General features: G+C 45.0%; 1 protein-coding gene across 4 annotated transcripts in view; it reads right to left on the bottom strand.

Moving 5' to 3' along the window:
* LOC135227051 (tectonin beta-propeller repeat-containing protein 1-like) overlaps nt 1-23,475 on the bottom strand; it is a 147,124-nt gene that overhangs the window by 22,841 nt on the left and 100,808 nt on the right. For all 4 annotated transcript variants that reach the window (XM_064266858.1, XM_064266861.1, XM_064266860.1 and 1 more), the window contains 6 exons: nt 21,272-21,411; nt 20,661-20,739; nt 18,988-19,110; nt 11,074-11,193; nt 10,518-10,668; nt 325-521 (listed from right to left, as the gene is read on the bottom strand). In XM_064266858.1, coding sequence (XP_064122928.1) covers nt 325-521; nt 10,518-10,668; nt 11,074-11,193; nt 18,988-19,110; nt 20,661-20,739; nt 21,272-21,411 — 810 coding nt within the window. The remainder of the gene's footprint in view (nt 1-324; nt 522-10,517; nt 10,669-11,073; nt 11,194-18,987; nt 19,111-20,660; nt 20,740-21,271; nt 21,412-23,475) is intronic.

The following is a 23,475-nucleotide window of genomic DNA, read 5'->3' as shown; positions in this document are numbered from 1 at the left end:
GGAAAATTTTTCACATCAAAATAAATTCTTGAGAATGGAAAATACTGACAAAAGTAAGCATCAGTAAAAATACACTACCAAATCCCAACTTAATAGTCAAGAAATATCAGTGCAATTCTTTACTATACTATATATATGGGACATATTAGAATACTGTATAACTGATGAGACTACAGTAATTTCATGAAAAACATTCATTAGAAAACAGCAATCAAATTAAGGAAACTGAACTATAACAAAAATCTTAATTGAAATTATGAACATTAAATCAGATGAAAATATGAACATTAAATCAGAGTGCTTTGTTCTAAATAATACAATTACCCATTGCCAATGTCGAGATGGTAATTTTGTAGACTCACGAGTTCTCTGTAAACGACCAGTGTGATCACTCCAAGTGTAACGATCAGTTGGAAACCCCCTATAAGTAAATCCAGTGACAGGATTCCAACGCTGGTTTTCCCACACATACATATGACGGACATCACTCATCATTTTAACGTGAGCATCATTGTTGCTGCCTAAAGTTGATCAGGTTAAAGGAAATATAATTAATATCTACAAATATATATACATAATTTAATAAGAGCAAAGTGTGCTTAAACTATAGAGGAATTAGGGGATCAATTCCATTATTCAGTCTACCAGTCCAATCTTCGTAGCATTTGAGTGCATTTGGACTTTTTAAAAACACCCACAGGAAAATAACTTTTTTCTATGAGTTTTTCAATAAGGTAAAATAAAACTCAAAGATGTAAAACGGTAACTCCATACTCATACTCCCCCTTCCTAAATACTGCAAAACCTTAAAACACTATACTACATATAGGCTTGCGGTATAAACAACCACCATTACACTTTAAACTGAATGCTTGATACAAAAAATGACAAATTTTCTAAGACAATTTGTATTTTTCATAGCTACAAACCTTCAATCTTAACAATAGGATAAGGATAATTTCTAGCGCCTAGCTGGATCCGATTAAAAAGCAGATGAAAGCAAGGAATCTTGTGATATCTGGCAACGCATGCATAGATCGGGTGAAGAGTGGTCAAGGACCACGCACCTACGCCAGTCTTTCCCAACTCAGGATGACTTAACAAACAGAGGGGCGGCTAGAGGTGGGCAGTATAACGTTAAGACCTCAGGTTTGTAGCCATGAAATATACAAATTGTTTTAAGAAAATTTGTCATTTGTTCATACGCAAACAAACCTTCAGTCTTAACAATAGGATAGACTCATACTTGAGGGAGGTATAAGACCATCTTAGACCAGCTGGGTGCCTACCCACCAGCCCAGCTCTCAAAAGAAATAGTTCTTGGAGAGAGACTGAAGCCCGTTGAGAAGCTAGATAAATTGATATCTAACCGCTCAGAACCTGAGTGACGTACAATAATATATGGGATAACCATTGTATAGGGAACCAAAGAGAAACTTTGACTTTCCAATAACAAACCAAGACACTAGGGTTTGTATTACTCCCAACTCCTCCTTGGCAAGGAGTGGAGCCTATGCTACCAAATAGCGGGTAAGATATTTGTATATTGCAAGACCACACAACCAGTATGATTACCTTACTCACCTGTATCAGACCAGTCCAGCAAATGACGTGTCTATTCCTTAAACTGCCTGAAGGAAGAAGGAAAGGTACAAGAGAAAGAAGGAGACCAGCAAACTCACTCAGTCTCTCATCCACACAATCATCTTAAGTAAGATACAAAGGTGCCCTGTTAAGGGCAACTATGAGTTACACAACCTGTTGGGCAGCCACCACAGGGCCTAGGGAAAGCGTGTCCATAGATCTGTGGGCAACATCCTTAAGATAGAAGGAGGTGAACATGGACTGGCGTAACCAAGTACCAGCGGTCAGTACTCTATGTACAGCCAAGTTCTTTTAGAAAGCCAGAGAGGGACCAAAACCTCTAACATCATGTGCTCTAGCCTGCACAGACATGGTGGTGGGATCATCAAGAGTCAAGTAGGTATGCCTGTCTGATGGGTTCCCATATCCAAAAAGAGATAGTATTCTTAGACACCTCTTTCTTTTGGTGTCATATTTCTGCTGCCAGATGAGCGTTGTAGGGCGTCGTAACCCTGGAAATAATTTCTGATGAATATAATTGAAAAGCGCCTTAACCTCGGAATGTCGTAAGCCGAACCCATCGTAACCCAGGGACTGCCTGTGCCTGTCTGGGAGCTCTACCAAATTGCTGATTGCCCACTGGTGAAGCTCGACGGTCAAGGCGTGAAGTTGATGTGAAACCAGGCCTCCCTGTTTGTTCACATAGGCTACTGCCGTGGTGTTGTCCGACATGAGAACGACAGAATGACCCTCTACCTTCCCCCAAAATTCCTTCAGACCCAGGAAAGCCGCCTTCAACTCCAAGACGTTAAAATGTTGCTGCTTGTCCTCCAAACTCCAAACGCCTGAAGCGATGAGGCCGCCTAAGTGTGCGCCCCAACCTGCGAGGGAGGAGTCCGAGAACAGAAGGAAGTCCAGTGGGAGAGAATGCAGAGGGACACCCTTCAACAGATTCCGGTCGTCCAACCACACTTCCAAAGACAGAGGAACCATAAACAGGGGAGTCTCCCGCCGGAGACCAGAATTCTCCCAGTCTCCATTGCAGAAACCGAAGATGAAGAGGCCCATGAAGGACCAGCTTCTCCAGGGAAGATAAAACTCCCAGAAGAACCTGCCACTGATGAGCTGACTGATGTGACTTTGAGAGGAAGTTGCGCGCTACAGCCCGCAACTTCTCCAATCTCTGATCTGACGGGAAAACTTCTGCCACTGTCGTATCGATGACCATGCCCAGGTAGAGAATCCTTTGAGTGGGTACAAGGTTCAACTTTTCCTGGTTGACTAATATGCCCAGGTCCAGACAGAACTGAAGAAGACTATCCCTGTCTTGCAGCAGCTTCTCCCTGGAAACTGCCAAGATTAACCAATCCTCAAGGTACCTCAGCAAACGGATCCCCTGAGCATGGGCCCAACTTGACACTAGAGAGAAGACCCTTGTGAACACTTGAGGGGCTGTCATCAGCCCAAAGCACAAGACTCTGAACTCGAAGATCTTGTCCGCAAGAGAGAAGTGAAGGAACTTCCTGGACGTGGGATGAACAGGGATTTGGAAGTATGCATCCCTTAAGTCTATCGACACCATGAAGTCGCCTTCCCTCATGGCTGCCAACACCGAGCACGGGGTCTCCATCTTGAACCGTGTCTTCCTGATGAAGTGATTCAAGGTGGATAAGTCGATCACAGGCCTCCATCCTGCCGACGCCTTGGGCACCAAGAAGATGTGACTGTAAAACCCCGGGGACGGATGCACTACTTCCTACTACTACTACGGCTTGGAGCACCAGTCGGTCCTTGGTGTCAGCCCGGCGCCAGTCTATCACATTTTCGAGTTCTGTCTGAGGAAATAAAAATTGGGGCTCCAACAGATCTCCGTCCCTCAATGCCAGCAAAGACTCGGTGTCGAGCGATCTCTCCATCCTAGACAAAGCTGCATCCCTCCTAATCAGAAGAAGATTAGCCCATAAATTGGCACTGAGGTGAGCCAAATATGAAAACGCCATGCCCCCAGACTGCAATAGACTGGCAAGCGAGGCGGCACTCACCAACCCTTCAGGGGACCTGTCAGAAGCTATCTTGGCAATCACCACAGACCAGAGGTCCAGCCAAGAAACCGTCTCCAACATGGAGGCTGCCACAGATTCTTAAGCTGAGGCATCTTGCGGAGAGAAGGATGGAGCCACCGACCTCACCTGTTCCAAGGTCAAACACGGCTTCAGGCAAATGACGTCTGGGTTAAGGTGGTGTGACAACAAAAAGGCAGAGCTCGTAGCATAGTACTTCCTGTCTTGTGAGAGGCGGGGTTAGTAGTTTGGTACAGCCCCTAGAGCAAAGTGACCCGTCCTGGTCAGAAACAGAGGCGTTAACCTTCTGCAAGACCGACTGAACGTGCCCCGACAAAGGAAGCTGAAGAGATGATTTGGGATCCTGAGTGGCTCCCACCAAGGCTTCCAAGGAAGAAGGAGTGTAAGACGACTGAGCCTGAGTCCTACTTTGCAAATTGTTAAACCCACGAATGAGATCAACAACTTCCGATACAGAGTCCAACCTCTGAAGCACTGCCTGGCATACGACCTCAGACTGATGTGCCAGAGAAGGCTCCGAAGACAAGGAAGGGAGATGTTGCGAACTGGGCGGCAGTGATGACGTCATGGCTGAGCAAGGCGGATCAGAGGAGACGACTGGGAGAGACATCATCGATGTGAGTGACGTCACAAGCGACGGTGACGTCACGGCTTCCCCTCGGTGCGAGGGGGGAAAAGAGACGCCAGTGGCGGAGGTATACGCAAAGACCCCATGACGTCATCAACGGGGCTGACGCCGCAGCGTCACTCCGACTCGAAGCGGCGGCAGACACTGGCGGAGCAATACAAGATGGGCGACTGCTGCTACCCACGAAGATGAGGCCGGGAGGAGAGGGGATGCCCTGGCCAGACCAGGAAGGGGGGGGGGGGGGTGAGAGCCTCCACAAAATATGCTAGCAACCCCTCCAAGGACGGGGTACCCCCTAGCCCAAGCGTCTTCCAAATCGCCGCCATTTGGACGCCTCCAACACTGGAAGAGAAGAGAATGATGAAAAAACCTCACCCTTCTCGGGAACCAAAAAAGCTCCTGAGGAAAAGGGGGATACATTACAAATATTACCCTGGCGACCTCCTGATACTTCTATTGACGAATCAATGGAAGAAAAAGAAAGAGATGCAGGGACAACGCTACTATGGGGGTTGACTACTGCAGGAGACGAAACATTGGGAATAGGAGCAAAGCCTTCCCAAGAAGGAAGAGTCGAGACTCTCCGATGTTCCCTCTTGCCATAAAACTTCCTCCACTGCTCCTGAGGCCATGACCGGCATTCCGTGCAAGGATTCGTAATAGCACAAAAATTCGAACGACACCTACTGCAAATGATGTGAGGGTCGGTCGCTGCCGAAGCCAAAAAACGAGAACATGGGAAACCAGGAACTCCGGGGCACATACGCCGACTCCGAGGAGCAGAAGAAGAAGCCATAATACCAGGCAAAAACACACACACACACTAAAAGAAACGAAATGGGCAATGAACCAGGAAAAGGCCAAGAGAGGTAAACACAACTCTCGCCCAGGCGGTCAAAGAAAAGACTGGCGTAGGTGCGTGGTCCTTGACCACTCTTCACCCGATCTACGCATGCTTTGCCAGATATCACAAGATTCCTTGCTTTCATCTCCTTTATAACTGGATCCAGCTAGGTGCTAGAAATTATCCTTATCTTATTGTCAAGACCGAAGGTTTGTTCGCGTATAAACAAACAATTAGCTAGCTTATTTTCCCACATCTGTAACAAATTATATCATATAAATACACTTAGTAATAAAAAGCAAACCTCTATTTCTCTCTCTTGAGAAACAACAAAATATGGTAAGTGTACATTATCGAAAAGTAACACAGTATCACTTTTTTTTTCTCTTTGAAATAGAATGACAAAATCACAATTTGTCGTAAATTGTATTTTTCCTAACTATACAAACCAGAGGTCCTTTACATATGGGTGTACTTCAGCGCAGCTGGAACCGATCGTAAGCTTTCGAACAAGGTGGTTCGGTAGTTAACTGCTTGTCCGATAGTCGGGAGTCCCGCCCGACTGGGAGGTAAACATTCACTTTGCTTTAGGCCCAGGAACAGAGTGAGGGGTGGCATGAGGTGGGACTATGTGTAAAGGACCTCAGGTTTGTATAGTTAGGAAAAATACAATTTACGACAAATTGTGATTTGTTCCGACACGTAATACAAACCCTTGGTCCTTTACATATGGAAGACTCACTTATTGGTGGATGAAATCTTGAGTCTTATGAAAAGACTGGTGTTCGTCCGACCTTGGTTCCCTCCCTGGTCGTAAGAACAGACTGAGGGATCCTAGCCTCTGCCCAACTGATCGGGGTGTGCACCGCAGGATCAGTGGTCTGACCTCTGGACCAAATTCACAAGAGGGAGGCAAGCGTCCCTCTTATAAATAGCAAGCAAGAACTAGTTCCTACACAAGAGCCAAATATAAGATCTTGGGTTTGTCTCTTGTTGGCGTCCACTCCCCCCCTTTTTAGGGGAGTGGTGGATAACCGGTCCTATCCCTAATGATAACCCTCCTGTCCCCGTCTTCTTCTTCCTTGCGGAAGGAGAGACGGGCCCCGTTCCCGAAGGAACAGAGGTTTCTGAGCAAGACTTCTTAGGTGGGGAGGAGGCCACCTTCTTCTTCCTCTGCTGTGGCGCCTTGGAAGTCAAAGGGGAAGAGGCGGCTGCAGACGACGACGAAGACGATAACACCTTCCTCTTCTTCCTGTTCTTCTTCGTCAGCTTCCTCAGGACCACCGTCAGGTCCTCCATCCAGGACAGAGCTGGGGCAGTTGCCGAGGCAACAGGGCCCAGCTGCACCTGTCCGGAGGGACCTGCGGTGGGAGCAGCAACACCACGGCAGGAACTGGTACGGGGGCAGTGACAACAGGAACTGGCGGCAGGACGAGCGGGGAACTCTTGGGGCACCGAAAGTCAGGGGCTGGGGCGAAGGCAGCAAAACCAGGCAGCGGGGTCGTCTCCTTCCTCGGCAAGCACGGCAGTGGGGCCTGGATTGCAGCTGTAGGTGTTACCATCACCATGTGCTGAGTGTAGACCAGGTGGAGAGGAGCACCATACCCAGGCATCGACACCGTTGTTGTCGTCGACGTCTCTGGTCCATGCGTCACTGGCCTGGGTCCCTGAGCCACCAGGTGATACAGCAACCCCTGAATACTCAGTGCGGCCGGGAGTCCAAGCAAGTACCAGACCTGCTCAAGATCGCCACCCCCAGCGGCAGGCATACTTGAGGAGGCAAGAGTCGGGTTAGTGGGGGGGGGGAGAGGAGAGAGAGAGAGAGAGAGAGAGAGAGAGAGAGAGAGAGAGAGAGAGAGAAGAGAGAGAGAGTTCCCACCCCGAGCGAACGGAAGATCCCGAGTACAGCTGAATGTTGGGGTGTCGCGCCCCTTCTTCTAGACTCGACTGATCGAGTGAAGAAGCAGACCGCGACACGTCTCCTGAAGGGGAAGGAGCCATACGCGGGAGCTGACACGGAGGAAGGAAAGAGGAAGACGTGTCCGTAACCAATAGTGTCGCTGGAGAGCCCTCCGACGACACCTTGGCCAGCTTACGCGGCTTCTTCCTCCCCCCCTCGTATCGCTCCCACTGCTCCTCCGACCAAGATACACAAATTACCCATGTCAGCGCGAGAGCATTCTCGCCCTCGACACCGAGCACACAAATCATGAGGGTCAACATCACGCAATGACCTGAAGGCCCCACACCTACGGCCCTCCACGCCAGGGCACAATCTGTGGCTGACTGGGGGGCGGGGGGGTCTCTCTGTCTCGTGGCCGCTCATTTCGGCAACAGACAGCAATGCACACAAGGAAAAAAGGCAAAAATAGTACTTACAATCACTCCCAGTACTATCAGATATACCATACACACAAAGAAGGCTTCATAATGCAAAGGCGAAAGCAAACGACAAAGGCGGGCAGAGAGGCAAAAACATGTCTTGCTCCGTCGACGGCCGAAAGCAAAGTGAATGTTTACCTCCCAGTTGGGCGGGACTCCCAACTATCGAACAAGCAGTTAACTACCGAACCACCTTGTTCGAAAGCTTACGACCGCTTCCAGCTGCTCTGAAGTACATTCCATGTGTAACGGACCGAGGATTTGTATTATGTGTCGGAACATTTTTTAATTAATTTATATTTTTCATAGCTAACAACCCTGAGGTTTTAACGAAGGCACGTGAGGGCTCAAAGAGCTGTTCTTTATCAGACTCAGGATTCTTGATATTAGTGGAGGAATTGAACATCCCCCTTTGGCAGAACGAGATCTGGATACTTATACTGCCAAAATGACACTTTGTCCTTCCTGAGCTTTCAAAAGGAAGACTAGGGTAAAGAAGTTCTATTGCCTAAAGTGCACGTACAACAAGAGGACAAAAACTGGTGGGGAAAAGTTCTATTTGGTTTTCTGTACCCTTGCAACTATAGACATGGATACCTTGTCGTTTATTATCTTAGCAAAGAAATGAGCTAAAGCAAATGACTGTCTGCTAAGGAATGAGACTACAGGAACCAGCCGAGAGTATGGCTGCTTTCCCATGTGAACTTAAGAGGTTGCTGTGACATAAGCCAGTTAACTTATCACATCAAGATATGCCTTGTTTAAGGAAGAAAAAACCCTTAGGGCTCATCAAAGGATCCCTAGCCCAAGGAGAAAGAAGTCCACCAAACACCTTCAAACACTGTAAAACTGTTCATCACAATTCACAAAAGGGCATGAGTTCAATGGTGTTAGCGAAGTACTTATACATATCTTAGCCTCTTGAATAAAGAAATGCCACTTTGCACACACAATTGTACCTCTCTAGTCCTGAAAAAATTGGACACAAACAGCTGGATCATGAGAAAAGGGGAAAAATCCCATGCTCAAAACACTGTAGTCTTCCCAACAGGAGGCAAGGGAGACAAAACAGAGGACTTTCATAAAGAAGATTCTTTTCGGCAAAACATTTGTGATTGAGTCAAATCTCCCGGGTACAAAATCTGGCAGTTTAAAGGAAGAACTGTAATTATCTAAGCACAACTAAACCCAATTCTTAAACAGGGGTCAGCTCTAAATAAACTTCTTCCTGAATAGGAGGCAAAGGAGAATGCTCTCAGGAAGAGCCACGTCTATAAGAGTCCTCTTCATCAGGGACAAAAGTAGCCCCTGAAACAGATGGTCTCTCAAGACCAAGTGCTATAGTTCCATATGGCTAAACTTTAAAGAATCACTGACGCCTTGAGTAGTCACTGATGACTCGCACCAACTCACTGACACCTCACTCTCAGACACCTCGTGCAGAATCACTGACACTTCATGCAGACTCACTGATGCCTCATGCTGAATTCAATGGCACCTCATGCAGACTTGATGCTCAAGTGGACTCCCTGATGTTTGTGCAGTCCCTGACATTCATGCAGACTCCCTGACGCTTATGCAGACTCCCTCACACCCATGTGGACTAGCTAATAGCCATACAAACCCGCTGTCAGACATGTGGACTCACTGACGCCTGTATGGACTCCCTGACCCCTTGAGCAAACTTGATAATGCCTAGCATGACCTCGACGACATTCCATGTGGATTCGACGACATATACAGAACTGTACTACATGGACTCAACGCCTCGTGGCCCTGACCGCCTAGTATAGAGGGAGAATTGGCACGAACATTTACTACCTGATTGCTTATCTACAAACTCAGAGCTACTAGTGAATGCTGCAGGCAAAACGGCAGTACTCACCATGGAACATGATTGTTACCTGGAATGGACAAATTGCTAGAATAACTGTGAGACAATGGGGGTCAAACACAAGATCTAGACCTTCCACACCCGTCCTTATGCGACTGTGATCTAACTCTGACCAAGATGGACTGAGAAGCAGAGATATGAGACAGAGAGCAGAGTCCTTGAATATCCTGAAATGTTAGTCCTCATCAGTAAACCCCAGGACTACCAGGTCTGTTGGCAGGTGGTGCTAAGGTGACAGACAAGACTGCATCTGGGGGTGACTAGAAGAATTAAGGAACACTCTCTGCCAATGAGCTAGACACATTTGATGCAAAAGATTCAAATTTTACAGAAAAAATCAATCTATATTTAAGTAAGTCAATATCTGACTGCAATAAAGCTAACCTACTACCTTGACCCTACATCCACTACAGAAAAAAGACTACATACTTATCGCTATCTTCTTGACCAGGTGTTCATTCTAAAGAAGGCCTACATTCAAGTCTAGCTATTCTCTTTACTCTCTCCCTCTCTCTCTCTAAGTCTATTCTTCTCTCTTCTCATTTGGCAATGTATTATTTCTGTATCTCTTCCAAAGTCCAATTCCTGCAATGCTCACAACCGTAGTCTGAATCACAATTCACCCTTCGATGATCAATGCATACTTTGTATCATACTTGAATTAACCCAATTTGGTCTTACAACCCATTAACTTACAAAATCTAACAGACTTCTACAGGGAAGATTGAGAAGAAGAATCAATATTGCCAAATACAATCCAAAATTCAGGCGATCCAATTCATTAACCCCCCAAAAAATCACAGCACTTGTCTACACAACCGGCTGGTTTCGTCAACAAAAGAAGACTGACAACCTAAGGAGTCAGTTTCTTACTGCCCCCTCCAAAGAGTGAGGGTAACTATTGGGAGCATTCCATTAACAATTGTTTCAATTTTAACCCTTTTCGCAGTGCTGCCAAGTTGTTGCAAATAGTAAAGCATATGATAGAGGGTAAATTTCACCTCAAAAATTATAGCTAGTACTTTTAATGAACCCGGTATGAGATATTACAAAGGAAAATCCAAATAAGCCATGGCTCTACAGTATTGAAACCATTAAAGTCACCTTTATAAAGTCCCCCTCCTGTTGCTGCAGTGTAAGTAAAAACATGGAAATCATGAGAAATGGCCCAAGTGACACCACCCGCTCCACCTTCTACACGTAGTAAATGCCCACCTAAGCCTCTCCAGTACCATTCACATAACTGCCGTTCACCCTGTGAACAATGATAAAGCTGTGTTAGGAAAAGAAGTGGATTTGAACAACATTAACTTTTGGGGTAACTGATGTCTTCTTCCCAATATTCCTCTCTGTATGCTTGAAATAGTAAACTTACAAAATATGATTCTACTGAATGCCCTTCATATTCAAATCAAGATACAAATTTTACTTCAGTAATCCTTAAAAGAAAATTTGTACAAAAGTTGAGCTTTAAATGTTCATACTGAGTACAATTTTGAAAATATTGACTACAGTATATATCAAAGAAATATTTAAAAGGTTGAACACTTCAGCACTTAAAGCCAAGTTGAAGTGTGAACAAATTAGTAATATGTCAAACTACCTTTTTGGAATAGATAAGCATCAACATTGAAAACTGATTATATAGTACATAACTTACAGCTCCATGGTTATAAGTAATTGCATCTATAGTAAAGGCACCTCTCACAACAACATGACTGATCTTCGTTGTAGGTAACCGATGCTTAAAACTGCACCAGAATTTGTCATTTACCGATATCTGAAAAAAGTTCATAAAATGGTAAAAATAAAAATGCTGCAATTTACATAAAAACCAAAGCTATATTAATACTATTTAGTTTACCCTGGAATATATGTGTCAAGTGAAAAATAAAAATATTCAGTTGAACTGGCCTTAGTCCCACGGCTCTCTGTGTGACTGAAGCATATCATATGAACTTTAGCATGACAAAACTGTTGTTGCATTTATGCTTTGCTATGGTTCGTTTCTAATTTGTGTATTTTTGCAGATGTTGATGGCCCTGGCACCTGCCAAACCAACTGATAGTATGACTCCTTAGTTTTCATATAGTGGATTCACTTGTTAAAACTCAACTCCAAGAGCTCTCTATGGATTTTCAAGTCCAAATCATTCACATTCTCATAAAAATCCATTACTTATACTTTTTAGTTTAAGTAATGGGTTCCATCTCCCAACCATGGCTATTTTTTGCAGCTAACAGACCAACCTACAAGGAGCATACAGAGGGTTATAACTATTCTTATTTTGTCTATTAAACAAAAATGATATTGTTAAACTACAATAAAGTTTGTACATACTTACCTGGCAGATATATACTTAGCTATAGTCTCCGACGTTCCGACAGAATTTCAAATCTCGCGGCACACACGACAGGTAGGTCAAGTGGTCTACCTTACCCGCCGCTGGGTGGCGGGCGTATGAACCAATCTATCTCTCCAGCCAGATTTTTTTTTTTTTTTTTTTTTTTTCACCTTTCTCCTGGGGGGGGGCTGGGTGGGCCATTAGACGTATATATCTGCCAGGTAAGTATGTACAAAACTTTATTGTAGTTTAACAATATCATTTTTGTACATGAACTTCCCTGCCAGATATATACTTAGCTGATTGGCACCCTTGGTGGAGGGTAAGAGACAGCTAAAGTAATAAGGAGAGATAAGAAACAACTGATGTTGTAGGATATAAATAACCTTGGTTCTTACCTGTTCAGGCAGAAGACTTCATTGATATTGTCTCTGAGTCTGCGTTGCCTGGAGAGCTACAGCTAGGACGTGACCTGATGCTGAAAGACTCTCGGATCTACCACTGGGATATGTGATCCCTTTGTGTGGTAGAATCCAAGTCGGATCCTGTTAAAGGGAGTTCGTCCCTATCTTAACAGGTCCTAACCACTACTACTGCAAGGAGCCACACTCATCAGACCACCTAACCAAACTACTAAAGATTAGTATTACGACCTAAAGAGATGCCTTCATGCATCCTCTTTAAGGCAACCAACAACAATAAATACAAGGGGGAAAAATTTATACTACTAAACAGGATGAGTTCCAGCTCCCTGCCCCAGCACTGAATCCGCAGATACGTACGGGCCCAAGGCGAAGCATTTTTCGTAAGTGATTCTCACATCACGTAAGTAGTGGTTCGCGAACACTGACTGACATCTCCAGAATGTTGTCTCCATCAGATTTCGCACGGACATATTCTTGTTGAAAGCAAGAGAAGTTGCTATGGCTCTTACTTCGTGTGCTTTCACTTTAAGAAGCCTAAGATGTTCTTCTCTGCAGGATCCGTGTGCTTCTTTGATGAGGCTTCTCAAGAAGAAGGACAATGCGTTCTTCGACAATGGACGAGTAGGCTCTTTTACTGAACACACAGGACCTCTCGGTTGGCTTTCAGTTGCTCTTTTCTTCTAAGGCAGTATTTCACCATTCTCACTGGGCAAAGAGTTCTCTCGGGTTCTTCTCCTACCAAAGAAGATAAACCACGAATCTCGAAGTTCTTGGGCCATGGACTTGATGGGTTCTCATTCTTTGCAAGAAAACCAGGAAGGAAAGAGCAAATGAGAGAGTCCTCCTTAAACCCACATTACCATCAATCGCCTGAAGCTCACTCACTCTTCTGGCGGAAGCTAGAGCCATCAAAAAACAGAGTCTTCCTGGTAAGGTCTCTGAATGAGGCTGAATTAGGGGTTCAAACCTAGAGGACCAAGGAATTGAAGGACTACATCCAAATTCCAGCTAGGTGTCTTAGGAGACTGCATTTTCTTGTATCAAAAGACCTAATAAGGTCCTGTAGGTCCTTATCTTCCGATAAGTTGAGGCCCCGGTGTGCCTGAAGACATTCGCCAACATACTACGATAGCCTTTAATCGTCGAAACGACTAAGCCACATTCTTGTCTTAAGAATAAAAAGAAGTCTGCAATTTGATTCACAGAGGTACTGGAAGAGGAAACGTTATTCCTCTTGCACCATCTTCTGAAGACATCCCACTTCGATTGTACACTCGTAAGGTGGAAGACCTCCTCGCTCTAGCGATTGCCTTAGCCGCTGCTGACGAAAAGCCTTTCGCTCTGACCAGTTTCTGGACAGTCTGAAGCCAGTCAGACTGAGAGCGGGGAGGTTTTGTGGTACCTGTCGAAGTGGGGCTGTCTGAGTAGATCGCTCCTTAGAGGAAGCGATCTTGGAAAATCACTAGCCATTCCAGCACCTCTGTGAACCAATCTTGTGCTGGCCAAAAGGGAGCTATCAAAGTCATCCTCGCGGAATCTGACTCTGCGAACTTTTTTAAAGTCAACCCCAGAATCTTGAAGGGGGGAAACGCGTATACATCGAGTCCTTTCCAATCGAGTAGGAGAGCGTCTATCCCTATTGCTCCTGGATCCGAGATGGGCGAGCAATACAGATCCAGTCTTTTGTTCTTTGAAGTTGCAAACAGGTCTAAGAGAGGCCTGCCCCACAACTTCCAAAGGCTCTGGCAAACATCTTGGTGCAGAGTCCACTCTGTGGGAAGGACCTGATCTTTCCTCGCTGAGATCTGCCCTTACATTCCTTTCTCCCTGTACGAATCTGGTGAGAAGTTTTATCCCCCTTTCTTCTGTCCACAGAAGAAGATCTCTTGCTGTTTCGTACAGAGAGAAGGAATGCGTCCCCCCTGTTTCCTGATGTATGCCAGAGCCGTGGTGTTGTCCGAGTTTATTTGCACAACTGCTCCTGTCACATCTGACTCGAACTCCTTCAGAGCAAGCCACACGGCTATTAGTTCTTTCCTGTTGATGTGCCAGGAAGACTGGTCCCCCACCCAGGTTCCTGACACCTCCTTGGTTCCCAGAGTCGCCCCCCAACCTGTTTCCGACGCATCGGAGAACAACACCAGGCTGGGGTTCTGGGATTGAAGCGGCAGTCCCTGCGAGAACTTGTCGGGATCCGCCCACCATGCTAACTCCTTCTTGATTTGAAGAGAAATTGACAGGGAGAACTTCAAATCCTGAGAAGGACGACTCCAATTCCGATGAAGAAAAGAATTGGAGCGGTCTCAGGTGCAACCTTCCTAGGGAAACAAATTGCTCCAGTGAGGAGAGCGTCCCCAGCAGACTCATCCACTCCCTCACTGTGCATACTTCTTTCCCTAAGAAGGTTGTTACTTTTTCGAGTCCCGGGCTATCCTCTCCTGTGACGGAAAAGCCCGAAAACTCAGAGAGTTCATCTGGATCCCCAGATAAAACGCACTCTTGAGCGTGGAAATCAGACTTGACTTCTGCAGATTGACCAGAAGTCCTAAGGAATAAGTCAAATCCAGGGTTTTCTTCAAGTCCTTCAGACAACGATCTCTGGAATGGCCCTTATAAGCCAATCGTCGAGATAGAGCGAAATCCTCACCCCTTCTAGGTGAAGCCATTGTGCCACATTCCTCATGATGGCCGTAAAGACTTGGGGGGCCGTGAAGAGGCCAAACACAGGGCCCTGAATTGGAAGACTCTTCCCCCCATCATGAATCTTAGAAACTTCCTCGAGGAAGGATGGATTGGTACGTGGAAGTAAGCGTCCTGTAAGTCCAAGGACACCATCCAGTCCCCTGGACGGAGTGCTGCTAACACCGAGGCAGTGGTCTCCATCGTGAACTTCTTCTTTTCGACGAAGAAGTTCAGGGCGCTTACATCCAACACCGGTCTCCATCCCCCTGAGGATTTCGGAACTAGGAACAGGCGGTTGTAAAAGCCTGCCGAAAGATGATCTGCCACTAGTTCGATCGCCTCCTTTTCCAGCATCTGATCTACCGCTAGTCGAGGGCTTGATTCATGATGGGGTCCCTGTATCTGGCCGTCAACTCCCTCGGGGTATTCGTCAAGGGAGGCCTCGAAGAGAACGGGATTAGATAGCCCTTCCTCAAAATTGACAGGGTCCAGGCATCTGCGTCTTTCTGGGCCCAGACTTCTGCAAACTGTAAAAGCCTGGCGCCTACAGTTGTCTGAAGGACTTGAGTCTTACTTGGGAGGTTTGATTGACTTCGTAAAAGTCCTCCCTCTTCTATTTGGTTTCCGACCTCTGAACGAAGAGGATCTAGAGGTAGAAGCCCCTCGAAAGGGTTCCTGAGAGGTCGGCTTAGCTTTCTTCGTCTTAGTCTGGAAGGTAGGGCGCGGCTTCCTTGCAGACTGCGCTAGAAGGTCCTGCGTAGCTTTGGCAGAGAGAGCCTTCGAAATGTCTTGAACCAGGTGTTTAGGAAACAGCTGCGTAGAGAGAGGGTCAAAAAGCAAAGACGATCTCTGAGCATGTGAGACAGACTTTGTTAAAAATGAGCAAAATACTGATCTTTTCTTCAAGACCCCTGCTCCAAACAGTGAAGCTATTTCGCTGGCCCCATCCCTCACCGATTTATCCATACAGGATAAGACACAATTCAAATCCTCCGGAGAAAACGTGTCCGGTCCTTGAGTTTTCTTGGCTAGGACTCCGAGGGACCAAGACTCTAAAAATGCCTTTTAGAATGTGATCTATTTCATTCATTGCCCACGTAGTTTTGGCCGAATTCAAAGCTGATCTTCTAGTGGCGTCTACTAGTGCTGAAAAATCTGCGTCAGCTGAAGACGGAAGGCCCAGTCCCAAGGGTTCTCCTGTCTCATACCAAAATCCTGTCCGTCCTGAAAGCTTCGACGGAGGGAAGGCAAACATAGTTTTCCCCGCTTCTTCTTTAGTACGCATCCATGAACCGAAACTCTTGAGCGCTTTCTTCATAGAAAGAGTCGGTTTCATTCTCACACACGAAGATCCTTTCGTTGCTTTCACTGTGGAGAACAACGAGTGTGGAGAAGGAGCAGCAGTAGGGCTCAAAGACTCTCCGAACTCCTGAAGGAGAAGCTCTGTGAGCTTCTTGTACGAAGAAACTGTGCTGATGTATTAGTTTCTTCCTCAGAGGCTTCCTGGTCTTCTTGAGGAGGAGAACGGGGATGAGGATCCTTATGAGAATCCTTAGATGATTTCCTAGCTGGGGTACAGTGCGATGAAGGAGACAAGCGTCTTGAATGAGGAGAAGATTCCAAAGTAGAGAGGCGTACAGGAGAACGACGCGTTTTGTAAAAGAAGGACGCTTATCCGAAAATTCTTGTCTAAACTCGCATTCCTTCCTAAATGCCAGACAAACTCTTAACAGCAAAAGAGGAAGGACTCCTTTCTCTAGAAAGACCACGTCTATCCCTAGGGAAACTACGAGAGGGAGAGCGCCTGCTAAGATCCTGGCGCCGATCGTGAGGAGAGCGGCTACTAGGCGCCGAGCGCCTATCTGTCACAGGGCGCTTAGTGGAATCCTGGCGCCTACCAAGCGGCGAAACGTTGCTAAAAATAGGACGCCTTTCAGGAGCAGGGCGCTTGAGAGGCTCTTGATGCCTACGAAGCGGAGAGCGGCTGCTACGCTCCGAGCGCTTAAACGGAACAGGGCGTTCGGCGAGATCTTGGTCCTTACCAAGGGAAGAACGTCTGTAGGCTCCCGAAGCGCCTAACAGAATCAGGGCGCTTGAGGCGTTCTTGACTTCTAGCAAGAGGAGACCGATCAGGAGTAGGGAGTCTCGAGAATGAAGAGCGCCTACTAGGAGAACGAAGCAAACGAGGATCAAGGTGTCTTTCTCCAGGAGAACAGCTACTAAAAAGAATGACGCTTACCAGGAGCAGGGCTCCTACTAGACTCTTGATGTCTTACAGGGAGGAGCGAACTCCATGCGATGAGCGCCTACCAGTCACGTTAACCGACGCCCGACTACAGTAGTCGGAAGGAGAAGTGCGCCTACTTTCAGAAGGGCATTCCCTAGGTTCTCTGAGAAGACGAGGAGAAGAAAGATGAGACGGAGACGACGAAATAAGTCTTCTATGACCTGAGCGACTCTCTCTTCTTGCACGAACTCTAGAAGAAGGAGAAACAGAAGGGGCTGAGCGTCTACCCGAGGCAGGAATCCGATGTTTGGGGAAATATCTTCATAGTCCAAGGAGCGCCTATCCGTCGAATGGCGTCTCGACACCTCCGAGCGGGAGTGGTGTTCCTCTCGTGAAATGTTACGATGTGTAGAAGTATCCTCAAAAGAAGGAGATCGTCGATTACAAGGAGAGCGCTCTTCCGACGAAACGCGCCTCGATCTCTTGATAGGGAGAGACAAATCCTTCCTTCTACGCGATCTCGATGCCAAGGAGTCCGCCAAGGCTGTGATCTGAGCTTGTAGGCCCGCTAGCACTCGAGAAGGAGAGTCCCCAGGATCTTCTTCCGAAGCAAGCTCAGCGCGAGGCGCGGGGAGAAGGAGGGCGATCACCGGATCTCCTAGGCTTCTTTGCTTGCAAGGAAGCTACATCAGAAAAGTCTTCTGGGCTGGACGCTAACGTACTGAAGGGAGCCTCCGCAGCCCTCTTCAACGGGCGTGACGCCTCCTTAGAGCTCCAACCACGCTTCGGCGAAGGCGAAGAGGATGACGAAAAACACTGACGAAGAATATTCTTCTTCTTATGATCCAAGGCAGCCTGGGAGCGAACTTCAGGATCTGCCGAGGGGACGCCTGACCGGTGGGGGCTCTCCCTAGCCCTCCTGCGGCTTTCGACTTTCCTCCTCCACTGGAACTGGGAGTCTGGAAGAAGGTCTAGGCCTGGAGGCACTAAGGAGCCGGTCAGACGCACCCTCCACATCACTGGGTACACTGCACTTATCATCACTGACACTCTTACCTTGATCAGTACGAAGATTCTTGTCTTCCTTAGAACCCAAGGAAGCTTTTGAGGCCGCCGCCTCCGAAGACGAATCTACGGCTTCGGTGCGGGGAGCAGGAGCTGAGACCTGGGAGGAAGGTTCTAAAACTACATTAATGTTAGTTTCATTCTCACTCATTCTCGACCTGCTCGAACTCCTTGAAGAAGCTTTACGTACCCTATCCCTTTCAAGTTTCCTAATATAAGAAGAAAGAGCCTTATATTAATCTTCGTTCAAAACCTCACACTCTTGACACGGGTTACTAAACGAACATTCATTCTCCCTACATTTAACACAGAAAGTGTGAGGGTCAACCGCAGCTTTCGGTAACCTCACCTTACATCCATCGGTCAAACATACTCTAAACAAAACCGGAGTTTTGGAAACAGAATCAAAAATCAGACATTCTACAGGAAAATCCAGCGCAAAGTCAATAACGGTCCACAATCAGCGTATGCCAAGCCAACATAGAGCGAATACGTCACCAAAATGTCCAAATCAATCTCCAGGCAAGCGAGAAATGAAGAATCTATCGGAATGAAACGACAACAGTGTTTATCGCTTCAGCGACAGAAAAAAACTCTGGCTGGAGAGATAGATTGGTTCATACGCCCGCCACCCAGCGGCAAGGTAGAACACCTGACCTACCTGTCGCGTGTGCCGCGAGATTTGAAATTCTGTCGGAACGTCGGAGACTATAGCTAAGTATATATCTGGCAGGGAAGTTTCATGTACAAACAGTAGACTGAAAAGTCTAAGGTACTCTACGACCACAAATGTGGGCTCTATTAGTAATAAGTTTAAAAAAAAAGGCATACCTTAAAGTCTTTATCATCACAGACGATTGATATTTCACAGTGAGACCCAGGAGCCAAGTTAATTAGTGGTCTCTTCTCTTCTGTTCCCCAAATCCCTTTCTTTTTATTATTCAAAATAGCAGTCTGAAAAGAAAGAAAAATTTCTATTACTATTCCTAAGAGCAACCTAATATGTAGAATAAATTTCGGCAATTACACTTAACTTAAAAGACTTGCACAAAACTGACATAAAATTTCAGCATCTTAAGTGTCTATTTTTGAAATCAAGAAATTTGAACTTCAGAGCAGAGAATACACTACAGTACATAAGCCTAACATTTTTAAGACAAGAGATCTAAAAGACTTCAAAATCCTACTGTATACAAGCCAATGTGTATCCATCCATATGCTAAGCAATACCTTTAGTTATCATCCAATCTTAAACCAGATTTTGATAGCTTATAAGTACGTATAATGCAATTGCAAAATTAATGGGATAGGTACAATAGCTTTCTTTCTCTCTCTCTCTCTCTCTCTCTCTCTCTCTCTCTCTCTCTCTCTCTCTCTCTCTCTCTCTCTCTCTCTCTCTCTCTCTCTCTACATACATACATACATAAGTTCATTGAATTTGCGGAAGATGGAGAGCTATCTGTAATCATAACAGACTAAAATATCCAGTTATACGGGTTTATCAGCACTCCTCTCTCTCCTTGCTGCAGAGAGGGATGTGTTGCTACTGAAAAGTACCTTACATTATTGATCACCTTAACAGCATGGCTGTCTCACTCACCTGTATCTAGTCCTTTCCAGTTTATGAAGGTTTATTCTTCTTACTGCCCATAGGTAAAGAAGTACTATATAGAAAACATAGGCAAGAAAAGAGACCAGTCATCTCATTCACTCTACTTTCATGCCTTCATCTTAGACTAGACACAAACTGACCTGCCAAGGGTATTGGGTAAGCAACAAAACCTATTGAGCAGCCACCATTGAACCCAAGGAAAAATTGTCCAAGAACCTATGGGCAACATCCTCCTAGTAAAAGGAAGTAAAAGTGGTTTGATGTAGCCAAACACCAGCTTTCAAAATTCTCTGAGCAGACATACTCTTCTTGTATGCCAAAGAGGAGCTCAGACCCCTGATGTCATGTGCTCTAGTTCTCACAATATTATTTGAACTTCCAGATTCTGTCAAATACACATTCCTGATTGTTTCCCTTAACCAAACGATATTGTATTCTTGGACACATCAACATCTAGGTCTGAGATGTCGAGTTCATAAGAACGCAGTACCCTGACAGGGCATAACAACATTTCTTTATGGTCATTATCCTCAGTATCCCAAAAAAGGTATAGAAAGTTTCTATCTCTTCTATGCCTTCCACCACAACATGGTGTTCCACTTCCTTCTCTTCACTATTTTCTCTTTAAATACAATAGTACATGCATACTTCATAGCAGTTGAGAATTAAATGCATCAGATAAATAAAAAAGAAAGACAGATCACTGATACTGCTATGTGTGATATTGTGGCTTATTCAGACTATAAATGCAAACAATCTGTAAAATGCATTGCAAAAACCAACTCCAGCTGCAATAATTCCCCTAAAGAAATAATTCTGATAGTAATAATGAAGGAAATATGAGGAAGAATATTAAAAATGAAGAAAAAAGTACACAATGGTTTAGACATACCTTAAAAGCAAACCTAGGATTCACATGTAAAGCAATGTTGGCATCAGTTGTTCGTGATGACTGTAGGTTGATATGGAACCTGTAGGATTAGAGTAAATTGTTCACCTGGGACATTATTATTAAGTAACATTCATTAACCACTATACAAGACCACAATAGTTTGACACTAGTTATAACTTAATTAATTTATTACCAATCAAAATGATAATTCATAAGTCAATACATCACTGCACTACTGAATAACAAACAGACCACAAATGGTTGTACCAAGTCTACAGCCATTCAAGCAAATTTATGCACTACAGTATACATAAGCAACAGAAGTGAATGGACCGATCTTATTCATAACAAGGTATATAATTACTTAGTTTTTTGTAATTTCAATTAATAACATTAGTTCAACCATGAGAATATTTTGCCCAAAGTCATAAATGAGTTTTTCTCTATATTTAATGAAACTTTAGGTTCAAGTCTTTTTATATATATAATATACTTAATACAGCCAGTCACACAAAAAAAATGCAAATGCTGAAGGCAAATGAAATATTGCACATTCTCCTTGGAAGAAGTAGTAAAGAAGAATACTCAAAACATTAAAACTTCTGTCTTACTGATCAGCTTTATCATGAATCTTGCCAGAGACTGTGATGAAGAACCCAGGCCTGAAACCTCTGTCTAATAAGAGGGTCAGCGGAGTGGCTCCTGTCCCAACACTGAGCTGTTTGTGTGCTGCTACCGACTCCGCACGTAACTGTTAACAGATAATTACTAAATCTAAGACAGGTCACAAAAGTAACAAAATAAATCAGTGACAAACGATTGCAAATTAAATACTAATGGTAAAAAGTCACAAGCAACAAAAAATATTACATTTTAAATACACATAGCAATGAAGCATTTTCACATTTTTTTTTGAAACTTGAATAGTAGATGAAAATTTCATTATCAACCATAACTACACACTCCAGAAAATTTAAATGTTACATATCTATTTCCTACTGCTGACTATATCAAGTGACTATACAGTACTGTTCAGAGGAAAACTAGAGAAATGTACTGGAAATGAATGATGACATAAGCATTAAATGTGATTCAATATGCTGAAGAGAGCACAAAAATCTAAATATGACAAATTTGTAACTAATTTGTATTTTTCATAACTAACAAACCTGAGGTCTTAACAGTTAAAGGCCCACCTCGAACCACCCCTCTAGCAGTCTAAACTGGGTTAGAAGTATAACTGGCTGGTCGGTCACACGACGCCGAGGGCATTCTGGGTATACATGCCCCGTGACCTGGCATAGATGCCAATAGTCCCTGTATCGCGCAAGTTCAATTTTAATTCTACCGGTTTCCAGCTTGGCATTAGTTAATCCTAATGTTAAGACCTCAGGTTTGTTAGTTATGAAAAATACAAATTAGTTACAAATTTGTCATTTGTTCATATACAAAACAAACCTTCAGTCTTAACATTAAGATAGACTTACTTATTGGAGGGAGGCAAGTCTCTAACTGACTGGGAGTTTGCCACCTATATCCATTTCCGAATATTAGGAGTATTCTAAGAGAATGGACTATAAAACCTTAAACCAAAGATATAAGGAAATCTATTGGTTTCTCTCACTGGGTGCTGGTATCATGCCATGGTTTATAAACTATGGGAAAATAGAGGACCCCCCATTCTCATAAACCACTCTTGTCCCTTGTATCTGGATCTACCATCACCCCTCCCTACCTTATTACCGAGAGGGGTGTGTTGCTACTGAAAAGTATACTATTCTCTAACATAACTTTACAGTATGGCTGACCACCTCACCTGCATCTAGTCAGTTCCGGCTCATGATGGTACTCTCCATACTGCCCGTAGGTAAAGGAGTAGAAAGAAAGTAGTAAAGAAAAAAGACCAGTCATCCCATTCATTCTACTTTCATACCTTCATCTCAGACTAGACACAAACTGACCCGCCAGGGGTACTGGATGAGCTATACCACTTGTTGGGCCGCCACCACTGGACCCATGGAAAAGGTATCCAAGGATCTATGGGCAACGTCTTTTAAATAAAAGGAAGTGAAAGTTGTTTGGCATTTCCAAACACCAGCTTTCAGAATTCTCTCCACAGACATATTCTTCTTGAATGCCAAAGCACTCAAGCCTCTAATGTCATGAGCCCTAACCCTCTCCTGGCAATATGACACCCTGTCTTCTGTCATGTAGGCATTCCTGATCGTTTCTCTTAGCCAAAACGATATTGTATTCCTGGACACTTCCTTTTTGTTCCGTCCTGTATTTACGAACAACCTCCTGCACCCTGGCCTGAGGTGCCTTGTCCTCCTTAAGTACTCTCTTGTTACCCTGACGGGACACAGAAGCATCTCATCTTTGTCATGATCTACAAAATCTGCCAGAGAAGGTATGGAAAAAAAGTCAAATCTGCTGTCCACTATTGATGGGTTTTGAGTTTTGGCCACGAATTCTGGCACAAACTCGAATGCTATTCACTTCCAACCTCTCGAGTGCTTACAATATATGACAGGCCATGTAGTTCCCCCACCCTTTTGGTTGAAGCTAGGCCCAATAAGAAGACTGTCTTCAGGGTCAGGCTCCTATCTATTGACTGCATTAGTGGTTCGTAGGGGGGTTTTGTCAGACTACTCAGTACCATGGTCAAATCCCAATCTGGGGCTTTCAGTTCCTTTGGTGAACATGACTGCTCAAAGCTCTTCATCAACATGGCCAACTCCCATGAAGATGAAACGTCCACGCCTTTCATGCGTAAGACTGAGGCTTGAGCAGCCCTGTACTCCTTCACCGCAGA

This window comes from Macrobrachium nipponense, chromosome 15 (assembly GCF_015104395.2).
Source record: "Macrobrachium nipponense isolate FS-2020 chromosome 15, ASM1510439v2, whole genome shotgun sequence".
Taxonomy (NCBI): domain Eukaryota; kingdom Metazoa; phylum Arthropoda; class Malacostraca; order Decapoda; family Palaemonidae; genus Macrobrachium; species Macrobrachium nipponense.
This window is presented reverse-complemented; position numbering and strand designations above follow the sequence as displayed.